The sequence below is a fragment of the Dipteris shenzhenensis genome, chromosome 19 (genome assembly GCF_047967505.1).
Source record: "Dipteris shenzhenensis isolate YYH24624 ecotype China chromosome 19, Dip_SZ_1.0, whole genome shotgun sequence".
Lineage (NCBI taxonomy): Eukaryota > Viridiplantae > Streptophyta > Polypodiopsida > Gleicheniales > Dipteridaceae > Dipteris > Dipteris shenzhenensis.
Genome location: NC_141614.1, coordinates 42,054,860 through 42,076,864, shown reverse-complemented (window position 1 = coordinate 42,076,864; position 22,005 = coordinate 42,054,860). Strand labels below are relative to the sequence as shown.

At 42.6% G+C, this 22,005-nt stretch overlaps 1 protein-coding gene across 1 annotated transcript in view; it reads right to left on the bottom strand.

The window, feature by feature from the left end:
- LOC147890494 (HVA22-like protein k) overlaps positions 1–22,005 on the bottom strand; it is a 62,122-nt gene that overhangs the window by 20,435 nt on the left and 19,682 nt on the right. Inside the window, exons 4-6 of the mRNA XM_087390917.1 lie at positions 10,877–10,928; positions 10,484–10,547; positions 353–448 (exon numbers count right to left, since the gene is read on the bottom strand). Of these exons, the coding sequence (XP_087247043.1) occupies positions 353–448; positions 10,484–10,547; positions 10,877–10,928 (212 nt within the window). The remainder of the gene's footprint in view (positions 1–352; positions 449–10,483; positions 10,548–10,876; positions 10,929–22,005) is intronic.

The window sequence follows — 22,005 nt, the reverse complement described above, 5'->3', positions numbered from 1 at the left end:
TCTCGAGAAATAAAGACCTTCAGGGGGTCCAGCCCGACGTTTTGTCCTGGGCCCTAATGTGTGCATAGTGAGAAAGAGAGAGAGAGATTGTTTGCAGAGAGAAAGAGAGCTGTGAGTAAGGCATAATAGCGCGGTGAATTTTACAAAGGAGAGTTGCAGAAAGCATCAAACAAGTAGACATAAACTCTTCACCATATTAAAGCACCGGTAAATCACATGGACAAGTAAGGAAAATAAATGTCGGCAAGGAAAAATTGCATAGCACAATTATAAGTTATGATGTGCATGTTCAAGATTACAAAAATATCACCTACAAATTTTTCACAAACTTGCATTTCACAATTTTGCTTACCATTTCATTTCGAGCTCCATCTACAATCCAATCAAGTTTGCATTCATGTTTCAAAAAAAAGGGACGTAGGTACTTAACAAAGCATTGTCTTGCTCCCTGTATGGAGCAACAAATTAACAACCTTCATTAGCACAAGTATTATACAATCAAGAGACTATCTGCATCAAATTGAGCTCAAAGTATATTTTAAAAAAAACTTGCTAAATTTAGAAAATTCAAAATGTCTTGAAAACTATAAAATATGTGTTAACCTTTAACAAGGAATTTCATTTAACAAAGTGATTAAATTGATATTAGATCTTTTGTTAGTGATCCTTAATTCTTGATTCATTAAGGCATTGTTTATTGTCCTTAGCTATGCGTTTGCATTTAAACTTTTGAGTTGTTTAATATTGATTGAGTACAAACTACCAGAGAGCAAAGGAGTGTACCAAGCTTGAACCTTAATTCTGTTCAGACTAGGACATGGATTAAGTCCAGAGCTATGTACCCAGGTTTTGATTACACCTTACTTTGAGGGACTATGATGAGTCAATAAAGGTCAAGCCAAGCCAAGGCCATAGGGCCTATTATGAGAGAAATTTACCAATGCAAAAATAGGCCATAGGGCCTATTATGAGAGAAATTCACCAATGCACATATGCAAAAATGCGCAAGCAATCTACTCAAGACTAGTTCATAGACATGAAAAGGATGAAGATGAACAAGAAACATCTCATATGGAAGAGCTTGAAAGAAACTCCACAAACTCAACAAGTAGCCATGCTCTCTTACTAGATGCCAGTAACCTCCAACCTTCTTCCTATGGCAGGAGAGAAAATTATCAAGTAATTGACACATAAGTGCTCACACGTGTTTGCTTGATCTTACAAGCCATGCAAAGGTCTCCTGCCTAGCCACTCATCGAATCTTGGAATACTGGAGAGACTCCCAATGTATGTCATATATCTCAAGATGGATATTTAGCATTTTAGTATGTAGGATTAACCCATGGGCTCCCTTTGTACATGTGTTTTGATGCGCCACCATGAGGGCCTTTAGATGCCCCCCTATCTCGACATTATTTGAGAGGTGAGGTCATCCCTGCAACCCCCCTATCTCGACATTATTTGAGAGGTGAGGCCATCCCTTCAACACGTCCCCCTTGGACAAATTCCAAATTTATTAACCAAGACACCCCTCAAGAGTCACCTTTATTGTTATAACCATACTAAGGGTCTAGGACTGTCTAGAGTCAAGGCCAAGCTAACCTATTATCTTGGATTGAATCTAGGGTTAGCCATATGACACTCACAGAAACTAGATTCAATCATTTTGAGAATTCAGAGGTGATCAGTGAGAATGGTGAAAATTCATTTATGAGGGGAATTGGTGGTATTCCCATATGCCTTTTAGATGGTGTACTAGGTGCCAAGATCCTATTGGATTTGTTGTCCATAACTCAGATTTCAAATCAAAAATGAAAGGAGTTTGATGATAAAGAATGCTTTATTCTGGACAATATTGTTTACGAATTGAAGTAAAGCAGCATCATGACTAGAACATCCTCTCATAGGTCAAACATTTGAAAGCGATTTAAGAGGTTTAACATGGACAAGTGTAAATCTCTAAAGGCTCCCATGATTGCAAGTGATTGGCTAGCAAATTATGGCAGCTGAGCTTTAGTGGATCCCATGCTATATAGATAGCTTGTGAGCAGCATAATCTATTTTACTACTACAAGGCCTGACATAGCCTATGCAGTCCAAAGTAGGAAGTAAGGGTGATGGGAGAAGAGCTGTCATCTGAAACTGAAAAACTCGTTTTCCTTCAAACCCGTTCTTCTCCCCATACATTTCTCCCTCCTCTTTCCCTCAGCATTTTTATCTCCTTTTCTTCCAATTTCCCTCTCCCTCTAAAATGCTCACTCCGCCATCTTATCCACTAAACCTTCCTTCTTTTTCATTTACATTGCACGTTAGTTTTTTAATCTCCCGACCACTCTACCCCCTATGAGAACATAAGCATTCCAACCCTCATTTAATAATACGACTCCTTCCAAACACCTCCAATTTTTAGGATCACTATAAAATCCCAAAGCTCATGGAGTTCCCCTTTAGCGACAAGGGGTGACAACTTTTCACACCAAAACGCCCTTTTGCATAAACAAAAATTTACTATAACAGTGGGTATGGTTTATATCAAGCATGGAGACACATGTTGTCACCATTTGGTACTTCTCTCAAGAAAATAAGTATAATCTTTATTAGAAATTGACTTTGGTCAAAGAATGTTGCCTTTGGTTAACTAAGAATAAGTTTTATTGTTTTACTGTTGCTTTGCATCGGTAAAAGAGAACTGTGGGGACACCCACAAGGGACTAGGATTAGTCCAAGAACTAGGAATGCATGCATTTCGCTAACCTCTAATGGGTTAAAGTGTTGGAATTTGATTGTGCAATGTGTAGGACCCAAGAGAATGCAAAAAGGGCCCAAGATTGGGGAAAAAAGCACAAAAAGCAGGTCCCACAAGCAAGGACAAGGGAGGGCCTCTATAAAAAGAGGGCTCACAAGACTAAAAAGGCGCCTAAAGCCTTCAATTTAGGAAGAAAAGCCTTAAAGCTTGGATTTTATGTAAAGGTAGCTTTTAGAAAGGAGGCCCTAGCTTTTTGCTAGGCCAAGTCTATAAAAGAAAGGCCCCAAGGCTCCCATATGTATTTAGAGATGTACTCATTTCCATGCTCTCACAAGAGCTAGTTGTACAAAGTTTATTCTATTGCAATAAAGACCTTCGGGGGGGTCCAACCCTTATTTCTAGGCCCTAATGTGGTGTTTTGTCTTCTCTCCCCCACTCCCAGAGTTCTATCTATTGATGTGAATCAACTATCTTTCCTCCACGCTGAATTGAGATTTACTCTAGCTCCCAACATCTTGTATCATCTGCACGTATGAGTGGCCAGAGAGAGAAAAACCTGCTGCGAATTGATTTCAGGGAGCCCAGCACTGCTGCAATTTGGCGTACAAGCTGTTTTGTGTGTTGCAAACTGCTCAAAAGTGTCATAATAGCAGCAACTTTATTGCTAAAGTATTTTCAAGTATCTTAAGAGTTGGTTTCACATGTTTTCAGTTGGGTCAAGGGCAATGGCATGGAGTAGTAAAAAGCACCTTATAGCTTCCATTATCCTCCACTAAAGCTAACTATGAAACAGCAACCATGGTGAGAGAGAACTAAAAGATCTAAATATGAATTGCCTAAATAATACAAGCAAAGTAATAAAGGCCAATCGGAACATACACTAGCATTTGAAAATACAATGTGTCATGGGGGCGTTATTCTAATTATTAGAATTTATGTGTGACAGCCCAAGCCCTAGAGTGGTAAAACGACTAACTTAGTGCATTAATTCCTGGGGCCAAGGGCAAGGGGCAAGTGGGTTAGAAAGGGGTAGTTGGGCAAGCAAAGGCGACTATTCTTGGACAAAGTAGATTGTGGGGTAAAAATTGGATCATCCACTCTTCCAAGGCAGACAGAATCTCGTTTTTCATCAAAGTAGCCTGTTTTTGCTTCATACCTGTTGTCCGCACCTTCCAGAGTCCCCCAAAACTGATTCGCACTACTTCGAGGAGCCTTCCATGTTAGAATTATTGGCATATTCTAGGCAGTGACCAATGTAATCCATATGTGAAATAAGGGCACTTTTCCCTCACTAGAGGTTTTTTCCCCTAACCACAGTTAGTAGGTTAGTGTGGTTTTGTCACTTAGACAAAACCACCTCCACTCCTATACGTTTGCTATCTTATCTATTGCACACTACATTTTGCTCTCTGCTCCCTTGCATCCTTTCTTGCTCCACTCTCACATTTGGTATCAGAGACACAAGCTCATGCTCCTACCTACTGCTCACACCTAGACCATCTCATTCGTGGTCACTCAACCCGGAGCTCCAGCCCACATACCTGCTCGTCCGTACAGTCCCGTACGATTGTACGAAATTTTATACTTGCACGTACCGTCGCCATTCAGCCCTGCAATTCTGTCGCCATCCATCTGTATAACGCCGTACAACTGCAGTGCACCGCCTACCATCCATACTCTTCAGTACAGCGCCCAGTCATGTCGTCCATACAACAGTCACACCATCCGTACACCAGAGTTGCGTCCGTACAGCAAGTGTCTGTACATCGTACGATCAACCAGTTGCTAGTACACGTCGTACGGTACTCCTGCACCAATTGTACTTGGTCCGTACCAGGTTGTACTTGGCTTCACACGTGCGCTCCGTACTAGACCGTACCAAGCAAACTGCCATACAAGATACCGTACAGTTGTATGGTCATATCTACAGCTCGGTGCAACTATCCTATTCAACCTTCATGTGCATTGAGGTTCTCTTGTAGGAGATTCTTGCATTTTGCAAGGAGCCATCGTTTGGCAAATCAGATTCAAGGCAGTTTTTTGTGCTTTGCAGGCCACTTTGTGAGCAAATTTGGGGCTTTTCGTGGATTTGCCCCAATTTCAGTTCAATTCACCCAAAAATTTAGGGCTTTTGGTTTTGCACTGCAAATTATTGCATAATTGAGGCTTTCAGTTAATTTCCCTCTTTGGGATGCAATTTCCTTGAAGAAATTGGGGCTTTTGGCATTCGGATGCAATTTGGCAGTGTACAAACAATTTGAGACTGTTGCAGGCAGTTTTGGACTCATTTTGAGTGACATTGCACATATTGGCAATTTTTGCAGTGTTATTTGGGCAATTTTTTGGCATTTGCATAGCATTCTGGTGCATTTTACGCCTTTGATAGGCTGTGACAGCAAGCTGTCATTTAGGGCAGATTTTTGCAAACTTTAGTTGTGCATCTTTGATCCCAGGAAGGGATTTCACTTGTCAGGTTTGCTACGATTTTTGTTTTGTCTGGCAGTTATGGCTCAAAACAATCCCAATGAGGTTTTCGGTGTCCTCACACGGGAGAAAAAGTTAGTTGGCACCAACTACTTATGGAGTTTTATGGTTCGCAACATCTTAGTTGGCAAACATCTCTAGGATTATGTCAATGGAGATGAGACGAGGCCAGAAACAGTGGTTGCACCTGTCACTCCTCCTCAACAAGGTGGAGGAAGCAGTAGAGGTCAAGGTGCAAGACACAAGTTATAGGTGCAGCAGCTGCTGCCTTGGTGGCTCCCACATAGGAACAAAAAAGGTGAGATTCGCATGATGCACAAGCTCTTTCAGTCATTTCCCTTTCTGTCAAAAGGTTTATCATTCCTCACATTTGGTCATGCAAGACCTGAAGGCAGCTTGGGCTGTTTTAGAGACAATGTTTGTAGCCAGAAATGATGCCCACGTCTCTTTCCTGAAAAGAGAGCTATCTCACACACATATGGATGAGGGTGATTCCATGAATGCTCACCTCACCAAGCTTCAGGATTTGAGGGAACAATTGCTGAATATAGATGAGATCATTCCTGATTCAAAGATGATTACCACCACTCTGAATTCTCTTCTTGAGTCTTGTCTCGATTTTCACACCTCGCTGAATTTGTAATTGAGGGGGGGGTGCCAATCCTCTCTCTTTTCACGAGTTGGTAGAACTCTTGTTGCAAGAAGAGCAAACAAGGAAGAACATGGCCACACGGGCTGGCGAGCATGCCATGCTTTCAAAATTCAGGCCCAATGGGAAAGGGCAACAAAAGAAACATGCAAATCAGCCTACACATCAACATAAAGCTGATTTCGGACAGCCCTCTCACAAGGCTAAAGGTAATGCAGAGAAGCCAGTCACTACTGCAAGAAGCCGGGTCACTACATTGGTGAATGCAAGAAGAGAATAGCAAATCAGAAGAAAAAGGATTCGGGTATAGCTGTCTCAGATGCATCAGCCCCTAGTGCACATGAAGGAGCGGATGCTACAGCCAACTTTGTGGAAGAGGATTATGCCTTTTTGTCTTGCATTTCAGATTTTCAAGTGGCTGGTCCAGATACTACAGCCACTCTTGAGGATGACTCTTACGCTTTCCTGACTTGCAGCTATGACCCTTCGAAGGATGCATGCACTTTCTGTGTCAATGAGACATTGAACACATGGTATTTTGATAGTGGTGCATCCAAGCACATCACTTCCAAGAAGAGTCTTTTTGCATCTCTGCATGCACCACCCGCAGGAAAGAGGGTGACTTGTGCAAACAATTCTTCGTATTCAATGTGTGGAGTAGGTGATATTATACTGACAATGTCTCATGAATTTGAGGCAATTTTTAAGGAAAAAGGCATCACACATCAACTTACAGTGAGGCTTACCCCTCAGCAAAATGGCAAAGCTGAGCGAAAAACTAGAACTCTCATAGAAATGGATAGATGCATGCTCACTAGCAAGAAGTTGCCTCCCAGATTTTGGCTCGTAGGGTTCATGTGTGCGAAATATGTTTTAAATCGGGCTCCCACTAAGGGTTTGAAGACCATCACTCCCTACGAGGCTTGGCATGGGAGAAATCCTTCAGTGGATCATTTTCATATCTTTGGATGTGTTACATATGCCCACGTGCCTGTGGAGTTTCGACATAAGTTGTCAGATAAGACACTCAAGTGTATCTTCGTTGGGTATAGTGCACAAAGCAAAGGCTATCGTCTCTACAATCCTGCCACATGCAAGATTTTTGTGAGTAGAGATGTAATTTTTTCAGAGAATTCAACTCATACACATGCTGAATTCACTCTTCCAGCTTCTGAAGATGATGTTTTTAAGGAGTTCCTTCCTATTGCTTTTGGTTACCCAGCTGATACTCATGCTGGAAATCAGCATTTACAACAGCCTCCTCATGATCCGCATGCCCCGATTCAGCCACCTGCTGATTTTGTTCCTCCACAGGTAGTGGATGATGTGGTTAGGCAAGAGATTCAAGAGATACATGCAGCAAAAACAGTTCCAAACTCATGATGATACTCATGCTGAAAATCAGCATTTACAACAGCCTCCTCATGATCCGCATGCCCCGATTCAGCCACCTGCTGATTTTGTTCCTCCACAGGCAGTGGATGATGTTGTTAGGCAAGAAATTCAGCCACCTGCTGATTTTGTTCCTCCACAGACACTGGATGATGTTGTTAGGCAAGAGATTCAAGAGATACATGCAGCAAAAACAGTTCTGAACTGCTTGCTACAGACTCTCAGGGAGAGCAGACTTGAGGCACCTTTGCCTGGTAGGACTCATAGTGCAGCAAGGCACACGGGGGGCTCTTTCTGTTGAATCAGCTTATGCAGGTACTCTTCTTGATGAAGAAGAACCTGAAACTTTCGAAGAAGCCGAGGATAATGTACACTGGATGAATTCCATGCACAATGAATTGCAATCCATTGAGAAAAATCAGACTTGGGAGCGGATTTACCACCAGGAAAGCATGCCATTGGTACCAAATGGGTTTTCAAAGTGAAAGGAAGCCAGATGGGTCCATTGATAGGTACAAGGCACGGCTGGTTGCCAAAGGCTATGCTCAGAAAAAGAGTATAGATTATGAGGAGACTTTTGCTTCTACATCCCGGATGACAACTATCAGATCAGTTATTGCCATGGCTGCAACTTTTGTTTGGAATGTCCATCAGTTGGACATAAAAACCGCTTTCCTTAATGGGGACTTACAGGAAGAGGTTTATGTCAAACAACCTCCTGGCTTTGAACTTTCAGGCAATGCACTTCAAGTTTGCAAGCTCCATAAAGCTTTATATGGGCTGAAACAAGCCCCACGTGCATGGTATGCCAAGATTGATGCCTTCCTAGAGAGTAAGGAGCTACATAATAGTTCCACTGAAAGCACCCTCTACATCAAGAAGGATGGGGGGGATATTTTGGTCATCATTCTTTATGTAGATGACATGCTACTCACAGGGTCAAATGAGGAAATAATTGCAGATTTCGAAGCTGAATTGACAGCTAACTTTGACATGACAGATTTGGGCATGTTAAATTTCTATTTGAGGATCCAGTTCATACAAGACAAGCGTGGCATTGTTATGTCTCAATCCAAGGATGTGCAAAAGCTCTTGGATAGATTCAACATGCAAGATTGTAAGCCGACAACCACATTGATATACTCGATCTATTACTTACTGATACAGCCGAGTATACAGAGATTATGTTGAAATTTTCTTGATTCTTTTCAATAATTTTGTGGTGGTGATTGTATATGTCATGCCATGTAGGTAACTCATCACTGAATGCTCGTTCGAAATGAATGGTAAGTACAATAAGCAGAGCTCTCTATAGTGGTTCTCAAGGTCTTTGGACTTACTGTAGTTTTTGACTCTTTTATTTACACTCTTGTGCTTTGCTTACCACGTATTGGCTTGCAAATGTTGCAAGGTTCATGTACTTGGAAATAATGTCATCAAAGAAGATGTCAATGCTTGTGGGATCATCTTCTCCAGCTGTGCTCGTCACCTTAGTAACAACATACGTTCAGCAACTATTCTTGTGTTGATGTAAATGAATACTCTAGTCGCGCTTGTCAGTGAATGTGATGAGGATAGATAAATTGCTTGTTGTGTGTTCAAACTTGCATTGCCTACTTTTCTTATACGCTCATTTGTGGGTGCATTTGTTTCCAAGATTTGCTTGAGGGCAAGTTTGACTTCCACTTTGGTCTGTATGTCGATCTTTGTAATGAACGATGTGCAATAGGAGGTTGCTCCATGCGGGTTTAAGATGAAATGAACATTTGTATTAGCTCCCTAGAGTTTTGATAGAGTTGGATTGAAATTGTTTGTGGACATGTTTTTTGGATGTCTTCTCAAGAAAATTATTGGTTTTGAGATGCTTCTACGTAGTGCGAGTATGTATTTTTCTTGGAAGAATGCATTGAGACTAAGCAAGAGTGTTGTTTGTTGCGCTAAGTATATGGATGTATGTTTGAACTTTTCTTTGTAATGCTTTGTGGAAATTGGGAATGGCCTAAGAATTAGAGTTCTTCTCATTGGCTAGCTACATGCTTTGGTCCTTCTTTTGCATGTCTTCTTGTGCTTATGACTTTGTAACTCCTTCTGTGGTAGTTCAAGCTATGAGATGTTTACCGTGATCTACTTGTCCACATATGTTTGTATGTCCTCAGCGTCTGATTGCTTAGTGCTCCATTAGCCCAGAAGAGGCCATGGTCATGCTTCCCCTATGCTAAAACTTTGTATGACAAAGAAAAAGTCAATGATAGGCCCGAGAATACTGGTATCATGTTTCAGCAAAGTTTTCATGGCTTTGAATTTGTGGACACAATACATAACCATGCAACTAATGGATCCCATAATTTCTTCGCTCTTGAGGACTCACGAAGAAAGTCAAAGGGCCTAATTGTCTAACCATGGCAAACGGGTTCTTCTTGAGACGTTTCTTATAGTCTACAAATGTGCATCGTCATTGGACATCTTTATAGACTAGGCATCTAAGAAACTCTAAATTTCCTAACACTAACCTGATTGGTTTGTTGATCAAGTAGCAAGACCAATGGGTTGCCTAGAAGTGGTGCCAAAATTTGTTAACAAAACAACATCCCTAGGGCCTCCCTTTCAAATGTCAAATAGTTCATCTCTGCCATTGAGAACATTTGGCTCATGTAGAAGATGGGAAAATTCGTATTCACATCCGACTAAGCCAAAATGGACCCAATCGCCATCTCGCATGCATCCACGTGCACATTCAAGATCGTGTTGCAGTCTAGCTTTCCGCGATACCTTCACTACCATCTTTTGCAAGATCTAGAATGATTCGGCTCGATCTGCATTCCATTCAAACTTTGTGTCCTGCCTTATACTTGAGGAGGCTCTAAGTGTACGTGGATGCAATTGATATTTCAAACTAACCTCTTCACACTCTACTCTCTTTGTGCAGCTGGAACCCATGCACATCTTGAGGGTTCGACTTCCAACTCTCTAGTCTACATGAACGCTTTGTGCTACGTAGATGCTGCAGCAAAACACACGCTGCCAGTTTTTCCTATAGCTTGTATTGTTTGCTACACACATTGGATTTTAGGTACCATCTTTTTATTTGATTTACATCGTGCTTGTGCCTTTCCTAAACCAGTAGAATCAAGACAAGAATCAACAAACAGAAAGGCATGCACCAGCTTAACAGGGCAAAGAAAGAAGCAAAAGTATTACAAGATCATACTTACACAAGTAATTGGGAGCTGAAGCCAAAAAAGAAACACGAGCTTGACATGATAGTAGTAGGGAAACCTGCCAATAGAACAAAATATGCCTCAGAATCTTAACCATACTTCAAAACAGATAGTTTCAAACACAAATTTCTCATTCATCCGGTGGACATGTTTAAAAGCAATTCCAAGTGGTAATAGTGCTCGTCAACCATCAGAAACTACACAAACAGCATCAAACAGATCAAAAAAGCACCCAAAGCAAACAACATTACATACACCTTGGTCTTTAGAGACTAAACACTGTTACATATTTTTGAACCGTGAAATGCTTTTGCTAGTAGAAATCATAGAAAAAGAATCTTGTTTTGCTTCAAATCAAAATGACAAAAAGGAGAGAAATATAACTACCACGACAAAAGCTTGTCGGAAAATATCTCCACTACGCTGAGACAGCCATACACTGCAACAAAAAAGGTTCCTTAGCTCTCTCTCTCTCTCTCTCTCTCCTGTTTAGTAAAAACTCTAAAACTTTTGTTGGAAGTTCCTGAACCAGCGAAACCTCACAGACACCAAACTCTGGCACTCCTATGCACACGCTACATGACGACCCTACTCCTATGCATGCACGCTATATGATGTCCCTAACCAGCCAACACCCGATCTCTCACATGCACCATGCCCCACATCATGCACACTCTTCACAGCCAATGGTGTCAAACACGAGCCCTGAAGCTTCACAGCGGCCGAGCGAAATATCATGAAGGCCTAAGTACTAAGTTCATTGCATATGGAATAGATACTTAGGCCCCGATCTTAGCAAAGCTTTTCAATTAAGCGGTTTGCACCAGTTTCCCCCACACTTGGACCCTTAACACTATCATCCCCATTCACAAGGCAAGAGATCCATATGAGCCCAGAAAACTACAAGACCATTACAATTGGACATGTCATGCCCAAGATCTATGCATCAATGCCTCGCTTTTTTTTGTATTCGTCATGGGTGTTGTTGCCTGTTTAGCGGCTCCACCCTTCAAGTCAATGTATCAAGTTCTTTCAATCTCATAGATCTTATTGTCTTTCCAAGTCTTTTAATAAACTTTCTTTCTTTCCTTCTTTCTCTCATGGCAGAGTAGCAAAAAATCATGGTAAGCAGCCTAATGGCAAAGTGACATGGCTCTGTTTTTTAGCAGAAAATCAGTAAATGGGCAAAGACACAGGGGGTCCAAGCACCACCCAAGGCAGGGTTTTTCCCCAAGCATTCAATAGTAGGGTTTTTCCCCAAGCATTCAATAGTACCCCATTTGGTTGCCATAAGGGCTGCATCGAAAGAAGCCAAGCATAAAAAAGAGGCTGAATTTTTTTGCTAAAGCCTTTGACACAGTTCCACGCAAGAAACTATGGGAAAGATTGGAAAAGCTCCAAGTCCCTCACAAACTCAAAGAGGCTACATACCATCTATATGAGAAAGTATTAGCTGAGCTAGCACAACAACTTGTGGATGTTGTCATAAGCAGTGACATAGGGGATCTCCCCTCTCGCCAACTCTTTTTGGTATCTTTTATCGATGACCTAGAAGAAAGAATGAGAATACACTGCAGAGAAGGTGTTCAAATTGCAAGATATGCTCTATTATTGCTTATTTACGCAGATGGCATTGTCTTCTTCGCAAACAGCAAGCAAAAAATGCAAGCACATTTGGATGCATTGGGGGACTTCTATGAATACTCGAAAATGCAAGTCCATATAGCCAAAACAAAGGTCATATATCTAAATGAATCCAGGAACATGCCCAAAATCATCCTCTAAAAACACAACATAGTGCAGTTTCAATCTCATGATAGTCACTCATAAGGTTCAAAACCATAAACTCCTTCACGCATAGAAGGGACTCCAAAACAAAGGTGATGGTAATTGGGACTCCAAATAAACAAATCGATGTCACTTTCAAAGGGTAGCCTTTGAAGCAGTCACGTTGATAGGACAAAACATGTATCAAGTTCTTGAGCACTGTATATAGCTGTGGGTAGGCACATAGTTGTACACATCTAGGGTAGGTGTGGGCTTTTGGCATTTGTGGATTTTTCTTTCACAAGCATGATGGACTAATGTATAGTTTTCTGAAACAATAAAGTATGTTTTGCAGGGACTTCATGGGAAATGATGAAATGCAATGTGGTTGTACCAAACTTCTAGAGCAAGGGTGTCCATTGTGTGATCAAGTGAAATGTTTTTGGGGTCATGAAAATCAAGTCATGAAGGGTTTTTTTAGTTTATTTTCCTGAGTCAATGTGCACTTGCATGTTACATGAATTTGATATGTTCTGGTGTCCATGTCAAGGGGCTTTTCATGTGTGTGTATAGGGGTGCATGCAAGTCTTAATGTGCATGCTAATGTGTGTGGGAATTGTGTGACCAAAGGTCCAAAATGTGCATTTAATGTGCCTTGGGGGATATTTGCATTTTTTTAATGGAAGAGTTGTAAATTCTACGTGATGACGTGGCTAGAAAATCTAGAAGGGAATGTATGCATGCAAGGTGGCTATGTGATCAAGGAAGGGGGATGCTCTGGCTGACGAGTGGGCTGATACGTGGGATGGCGGCTACTAGAGAGTGCTGGATGGACGATTATCTGAGCGGACAGCTAACGGGCTGATTGACATGAAGTACGAGTCGCTTATTTTTTTTGGGCTGTGGGTTTGTTACCTTTAATCACGCACAAGTATGCAGGCTGCGTGGGGGAGCTTAGCTGGAACAGAAGACAGATTGGGAGTTGTCGCTGCTGGAAGCACTCATGATGTGGCTGCTTACAATTCTGAGTATGATGTACAGCTTGTGTGCAGATATAATAGTGACTCAACGGAAATCATGATACGGACTTTGATCGTTGAGGTCTCATGAATCTATAGGTGGAGGGGATATCTCGATGGATTAGCATTCTTGGGGGTTCTTTGTGCATGAGGATTCCGTTCGAGAAGCATAAGTACGAGCTGTTTTACTTATACAAGCTACTGGAAGGAGGTGTTGTAGATACATCATGTGTGGTTGCTCTGTCGTACAAGGAACGACTGTGTGTATGAACAACTCTTGGAGGACACAGAGCTACAACAACTCAAAGCCTTCTTTCACCTCTTTCAAAGAGTCTGTGTGTTTCTATGTGTGTGTTCTAGTCAGATTGTGTGGGAGATTGACTTGTTATTTGTGTGCTCTGGATATCTACTCTAGAACCAGGTTCATAAGCTCATCATCTACGAGCCCACATTGCAGCTGATCCCTATGAAGCCTCAGCTATCTAACATAGTGAAGTACATAATTCCTAGTTGTCTTTCCTTTTTTTCCTTATCATCTTTTTGGCAATCCTGCTGGGGACAGGAGGAGTTATTGAGATTGGGTGTACTCAAGACAAAATGGCCCAGACGATTGGCTGGGGAATGTTGCTTGAATTTCTGTGTGGTTAGGGATTGAAACTATGAAGACAAAGCCTCGCATGAGAGTGATTCATTGTGAGTTATGTGGGGAGTGTGGACACAGGAGAGATAGATGCCTTGATGTTGAACTTCGGGTGATACGTCTCCGTGCTAAGATTCATAAAGCTTTGAAAGTGATTACTCTTAGGAAGAAGAATGCCAATCAGATGCAGGGTAAGTTTTCTTCAGTAGAGTGATTATTTTTGTTTTCTTCCCAGAAGAGGTTGGGTGGTATTTCTGGTTGGGAGTGTGTTTGAGGTAAGTTAGTCAAGAGGAGAGATGGCTCATGAATTTCCTCAATTTCACAGGTTGCCCAATGAAGAACCAAAGAGGTTTTTAGAGTGCTTGGAGTTCACAGCTCTTATCAAAGACAAGAATGCTCCAAAAGTCCTTCAGATTCTATCCTTTTGTCTGTTGGGAGAAGCGAGAACTTGGCTAAATACTTTCTCTGCAAGGATGCGTGATGATCAAGGTGCTCATAGAAACCCGACTTATCCAGAGGTGAGGACAGCTTTCCTAGACAGGTTTATGTGTGTTAGAGATACTGATGGCATTTGGAGAGAGCTATGTTTATTGCAGCAACAGCCGACTCAGTTAGTGGATGAGTATGTCAATAAGTTCACTGTGCTGTGGAATAAATGGCACGTGGCCTTATTACCTGAAGTTCCTCCCAGAGTCATAAAAAAGGATAGGTTTGTTGCTGGTCTGAAGCCGGAGATTAGGATAAAGATTGAATGTAAAGAGCTGGTCACTTATGAGGATGCCCTCATGGTAGCAAAAGAGAAGGAGAGGAAGCAGATAAGATGGTCACAAATGATGCAAGAGATGCCAACGGTTCAGCATGTGCCTGAAATTATCTACCATGTGAAGCCAGAAATACAAAAGCCTGAAGTCAAGAAGGAGGAGAATATAAAAGAAAAAACTCACGAAATGTCGGAGCTTATGAAGAGTTTGAGTTTGAATTTGATGGACGGTAGGCGAAGAGGTACATCATCGGGTGGTTATGGCAGAGACAGCATGCCTTCTTCAAATAATTCAGGCCCGTGGCAGGCAAGACGAGGTCAAGGATCATTGCACCTTATGTCCAGTGCTTTAATTGTGGAGAGTGGGGACATTACAGCACACACTGTGATAAGCCTCCTCGTGCTGGAGGTGATGTTTATCCATTTCCAACAGGGTTGAATGATAGGGTGAATGATCATAGTGTAGAAGTAAAAGATGCAGGTCAGCCTAGTACATCTGGAATCCGTAAAGCCACTGCAGAAGAGAAAGGGAAAGGTAAGGCAGTTACATTTGGCTTGTTCGAGTTGGAGGAAGTTAAAGATGTCATGCCATTAGGGAAGAGAGATAGAGAAGAGGAGGTTGGTCCGAGTGCAAAGAAGGGGAAGCAGTCTGAGGAGGAGATGACCTACCAAAAGAAGAAGAGCAAGAAGCCCGAAAGGAAGTACAGAACTGCAGATTATCCCATGGGAAAGGAGCAGGGAGATTATGATTTGGTGGAAGATCTTTCAGCGAGGAAACCGGATATTACATTTGCCCAAATGATTGGTCTATGCCCAAAGCTTAAAAAAGAATGGAGGCGGGCTATAAATCCAGCAAAGAGGAACTCTCATAAAGGTACAATTAAGCTGATGTCTGTTTCAGAGTTGCCAGATCTGTGATTACCCAGGCTTGTGTAGAGAGATTAGGACTGAAGATATCCCGCTCCTCTAGTTATCGCATCAGAATGGCAAACCACTCCAAGGTGAAGACTTTTGAGATAGTACCTGGCCTGGAGGTTGAGGCATTCAGTGTTTCATGTCGAGTGGATTGTCATATGATGCCTGCGGGGTTGGGATCCTATCCTTTGATTCTTGGAAGGCCGTGGTTGAGGAAGGTAGGTGCAATTCAGGATTGGCAAAAAGGAATCTTTTCTGTACATACGAATGGGAAGAAATTGAATTTCGATATGGTAAGCAGGGCTGAAGTTTCAGATTCAGCAAGTGAAGAGGAAGAGAGAAGTGAAACCAGCAATGAGGATGACAGCTCGGTGACTTCAGAAAGTGATGAAGGAACAATAGCATTGGTGGATTTGGTAGATGAGGATTCACAAGTAGATTTTGTGGGGGCAGCAAGGTTCGGTGAGGAAGAGGTGGATAGGTTTGAGATTATTGAGGATTTAATGCAGCCCAAATGTTCTCAAGAATCGACCCAAGTGTTGATTGAGCAATCATTGAATCCTGATCTCAATGTTAAGGAGAAAGAAGAATATTTGAAGATGTTGCAAAAATACCCAGTTATTAAAAGCTGTGATAGATGATGTTCTTTACATGAAAGGGGCTGATCTGGTGCTTAGAAGAATTCCCTGGCATGAGGAAGTTTTTCATATTCTACAAGCTAATCATGAGGGAGTATGTGGAGGACATTTTCCTTTCAAAATCATGCTGAGGAAAATACTTACAGAAGGGTATGTGTGGCCATCCCTCCAAAGAGACATAAGACATTGGTGCAGGTCATGCCTACAGTGTCAACACATGAGTAAGAGAATCTTACATCCAGAACTCAGAAATATCATGCTTGCTTATAATATTTTTGAGAAATGGGGAATAGATGCCATCGGTCCTCTACCCATGACAGCCAGGGGAAATTGTTATGTGCTGACAGCTGTGGATTATTTGACGAGATGGGCTGAAGCACGAGCAGTACGGGCTGTCAATGCGAAATCTGTATGTAAATTTCTGTATGAGGATATCTGCTGTAGATTTGGTGTGCCACTAGAGTTTCTTTCTTATAGAGGTCCACCTTTCAGGAGTGAACTAATGGATTTATTATGTGGAAAGCTGAAGATTAAACACAGATATGCAAGTCCCTATTATCCCCAATGTAATGGGATGATTTAAAAATTTAATGGTGTGTACTAATATCATGGGAAAGATCATGAGAACACTCAAGTTGATATGAGCCATTTTTGAATTTCTTCGTCACACGAAAAGGTCCATCCCATTTGGTCACAAATCTCTTCTTGAAGGTAGAATCTAGACTACTGTTGTATCTCAAAACTAGATCACCCTTCTCAATTTTCTTATCCTTGAATTTTCTGTTTGCTCTCTTCTAATTCTCCTCTTGAATTAAAGCATAATGTTCCACCGCCTTTTGTTTGTCTAGTTGTGCTTCCTGCAAATCCAATAACTGGTTCTGGAAAGTAGAATTTGAATCCTCGTTTATCTTCATTAACATTTGGAATGCAGGAATTTCTACTTCCAAGAGTAATAGAGCTTTCACATAAACAAGATGAAATGGTGAAAACTGGGTGCCTTCTTTTACTGCAACTCTGTAAGCCCATAAAGCCCAATGCAAAGCAAGGTCCCACTCCTCATTTTGGATGGTCGGCAGCATAAGAATAGAGTCAATGGCTTCAGACTAAAGAAATACTTTCATAGGATCATGAGTATGGGCAGCTGTGGACCTAATGTGATGAAACCAGACAAGCCGGATGAGGATATCTCTGAAGAAATGCAAATCTTATATACCCCTATCTGCAAGACATGAATGTTTGCAGACTTGGGGATGGGCAAAATGATAGGACAAAACCTGTATCAAGTTTTTGAGCACTGTATATAGCTGTGGGTAGGCACATAGTTGTACACATCAAGGGTAGGTGCGGGCTTTTGGCATTTGTGGATTTTTCTTTCACAAGCATGATGGACTAATGTAAAGTTTTTTGAAACAATAAAGTATGTTTTGCAGGGACTTCATGGGAAACGATGAAATGCAATGTGGTTGTACCAGACTTCCAGAGCAAGGGTGTCCAGTGTGTGATTAAGTGAAATGTTTTTGGGGTCATGAAAATCAAGTCATGAAGGGTTTTTTTAGTTTATTTTCATGAGTCAATGTGCACTTGCATGTTACACGAATTTGATATGTTCTAGTGTCCATGTCAAGGGGCTTTTCATGTGTTTGTACGGGGGTGCATGCAAGTCTTAATGTGCATACTAATGTGTGTGGGAATTGTGTGACCAAAGGTCCAAAATGTGCATTTAATGTGCCTTGGGGGATATTTGCATTTTTTAAATGGAAGAGTGGTACATTCTACGTGATGACGTGGCTGGAAAATCTGGAAGGGAATGTATGCATGCAAGGCGGCTACGTGATCAAGGAAGGGGGATGCTCTTGCTGACGAGTGGGCTGCTACGTGGGATGGCGGCTACTGGAGAGTGCTAGAAAACGTTGATGAGCGAGAGAGATTGCATGGGGGGGGAGAGAGCGGAAAAAGGAAGAGAGAGGAACAAGGATCTGTTGGTCGATGAACGGATGGTTCATGGGCTTCAAAGTGTTGTACAAAAGCAGTGCGTCAAGGTATAGAGGGTTGTGACGATCTGAGAGGGCGATTGGGCTGTGTACGGGCTGTCAACGGGCTGTGATGATCTGAAAAAAAAAAGCACAGGGCTGATGGACGATTAGCTGAGCGGAGAGATAACGGGCTGATCGACATGAAGTACGAGTCGCTTATTTTTTTTGGGCTGTGGGTTTGTTACCTTTAATCACACACAAGTGTGCAGGCTGCGTGGGGGAGCTTAGCTGGAACAGAAGACAGATTGGGAGTTGTCGCTGCTGGAAGCACTCATGATGTGGCTGCTTACAATTCTGAGTATGACATACAGCTTGTGTGCAGATGCAATAGTGACTGAACGGAAATCATGATACGGACTTTGATCGTTGAGGTCTCATGAATCTATAGGTGGAGGGGATAACTCGATGGATTAGCATTCTTGGGGGTTCTTTGTGCATGAGGACTCCGTACAAGAAGCATAAGTACGAGCTGTTTTACTTATACAAGCTGCTGGAAGGAGGTCTTGTAGATACATCATGTGTGGTTGATCTGTCGTACAAGGAACGACTGTGTGTATGAACAACTCTTGGTTGACACAGAGCTACAACAAGTCAAAGCCTTCTTTCCCCTCTTTCAAAGAGTTGTGTGTTCCTGTGTGTGTGTTCTAGTCAGATTGTGTGGGAGATTGACTTGTTATTTGTGTGCTCTGGATATCTGCTCTCTGGAACCTGGTTCATAAGCTCATCATCTACGAGTCCACATTGCAGCTGATCCCTATGAAGTCTCAGCTATCTAACGTAGTGAAGTACATAATTCCTGGTTGTCTTTCCTTTTTTTTCCTTATCAACGTCATATAAATATCTAGGGCTGGAAGTTACCGACAACTACAATCAATGCAAGTGTAGAAAGATGAATCCTAAGGGGTTTGAAAGCCTTGTATAGCTTGGAAGGCACACCTGTAGAATTGGAAAATGAGAAAGTTTCTATACACTATAGTGTGTACAAACATTGATACTTTATGGGTGTCTAGCATGGGCTCACCGGCTCTCTAAAATCTACTAGAAAAGAATAAATACTTTATATAAAAGATTTCTCATAGGGGAACTGCAGGTTAAGGACACCCTACCCCATGCTACTGGCTGAGACGGGCATCTCAAAGGGGAAGCATTATTCATGGCAAACTTCAACAAGTTGAGAAGATAGATGCCAGCAGGATACCTCCCAAGGCATTGGAAGCTACACAAACCGCTGGATGGCACCGAGAAGAATGGATGGAATTATGGGATATAACAATTGCTAGTATACAAGAGGATGCATGTAAGATCAAAAAGCTAGAGACACAGAGGATGTTAAAGAAACTATGACAAGACCTAGGGGCAAAAATGTAGTTCTATAAATGGAACTTAATCCAATGGACAGCTATGGGAAGCAAAAATATAATGGTCTCTACCTGGAGGGGGGTGGCTTCGGCCCACTATCACGACTGATCCATTTCCATGACCAGGTCTGCATTGGGCACTATCTGATGGAGATGTGCCGGCACAGGAAGACACTACTACGACAAATCAGAGAGCAGCAAGAGGCGGCTACACCACAAGACATAGTTGCTGACCGGCCACAGTGTCGCATCACAGACTTCTATCCATTGAGTCAGCTCTAGGACACAGCGTACTAGAGGAGGAGGAACTAGCTCATACGAGGACAACTTGGATCAACAGAGAGAGCCGATACGGTGCCACCGAAGAGAGGGACGCAGAGACCACGTGCGAGACAAAGAGTGCCCAGAGCACATTTTATTGACGTCCAACCTATCACAACTTTCCTCAAGGGGGACCAACAAAGACGAGGGGTCACTCTGGACATAGCCCAAAGACTTTAGAGATCCAAGAGACCGCACCCCTCGCCATTGCGCGAGACAGCTCAACAGACGCAAATACGAGATATATTCACAGCTCATCAGAGAGCCATCACTATGCCGAGCTTCGGTTTCTAAGTCCTAGCTCCGTGATTGACTTGATTCAGTTTGCACTTGATTGATAATGATTATGATGATTTTGCTAGCATAGATTACTCAACAAGGGCCCTAGCACGCCCTTTGCTCCAACCCACTGAGGCTTGTATGAGTCTACTTTTTTGTGCACTTTGTCCCATAGACCCGTGAGGACTTCCGCGGACGTTAATACATCTCTCTCTCTCTCTCTCTCTCTCTCTCTCTCCACTCAGCCCGTTAGCTCCTCTCCGCTCAGCCCATCTGCTCCTCTGCTCAGCCTGTCTCCTTTGCTTAGCTCCCCTCCTCTTCGCTCAGCCCGTCTGCTCCTCTGCTCAACCTGTTTAGCCACCTAGCTCCAAAGCCGTACACTCAGGTCCATACAATCGTACAATCGTACAATGGCACTGTACAATAGGCGCACCGTACAACCGTACAACAGGCTTGCCAAGAGAGATCCATGCCATTAGGAGGAGCTCGTTAGCAAGGCATATCTAGCTCTAGGGGCAGAACCCCCAACCCAACCCGATGCCAAAATATATGCAGGCCAGCATGGATGGGGATATCAAGGCACCAATGACTTCCCCCAAGGTCAAGATTTTTACCTCCACTTCGGCCAAAGCTTCATACTCCTCCATTGTGGCCCCCCAATACATGTTTGCAAAGGTGCCTTCCCCTTATGCAAAGAACTATTTATGACATAAGAGCATGGGGAGCATGATAGACCCACAAGAGCATATCTATTACTTACAGCAGGAAATCCGTGAGCTCAAGCTCAAACTTGCAGCTCTAGAGAGGAAAACAAATGCCTGGGAAGGACAAGGAAAGCAGGAAATCATACACGAAGTATTGCAGATACACAATACAGCAGCACCGATGTTGGAGATATCAAAGCCAAGAGTGTGTGGACGTGATGTGTTGTTTTGTAGTACTAGGAGATCTAGTACTAGTTCATGTGTGAGTCATGTGTGAGTGCCAAGTGAGACTATGGGACATATCCCATATGCAGGTGGTGCAAGTGTGTGAGTGTGTAGCCTATAAGGCTTGTACTTCACTTGACTCATTTAGTGAGGATGATGAATGAATGAAGTGGATTCTACGCTTGTCTACCATTTCTTCACACCCTAGCTCTTTCTCACTCACACACACACGATGTTTCTAACATGGTAACAGAGCAGCTTAGCCCTGCCATAGCTGCCCTACCACATCATGACCTCCCTGCCCTAACCTAACCCTAATTTTGCTCAGCCTCCTCCCTCTTGCAGACGCCTCAGCTCTGCTCATTTCTGCCTCCTTTCAGCCTTCCTCTACCCGTTTAGGGTTTCTGCACATCCGCCTTTGTTGCTGCCTCATTTTCGCCTCTCCTTGCAGCCCTTTCGCATCCACCGTCCATTCCTGCCCATTTTGCTTCTCCACAACCAGCCGCCCAGTTGATGCCATCTTTCAGACCAGATTTTCATCCACAGAGTCTAAGACTTACCTCACTGGAGACTTCCGAGGATGGCCCTAGAGTCATCCAGACGACTAGCAGAGAACGGGGCAAATACATGGTATGCACGCATATCCACATGGCTTGCCAAGCACAGTATCCAGATGGACAGGCTTCCCCCCTTTCAATACAGCATGGATGCGCCTTCCTAAGTCAATCCCGCAAGATGAGATTAATTGTATCATACGGTTAGACTGTCAGATATCAATGCTCCACTCTCATGTAACTACGCGGGAACCAGCTAACTCTACTTGTAAGCCCCCCATATGAGGAGAAGGCATTTGAGTA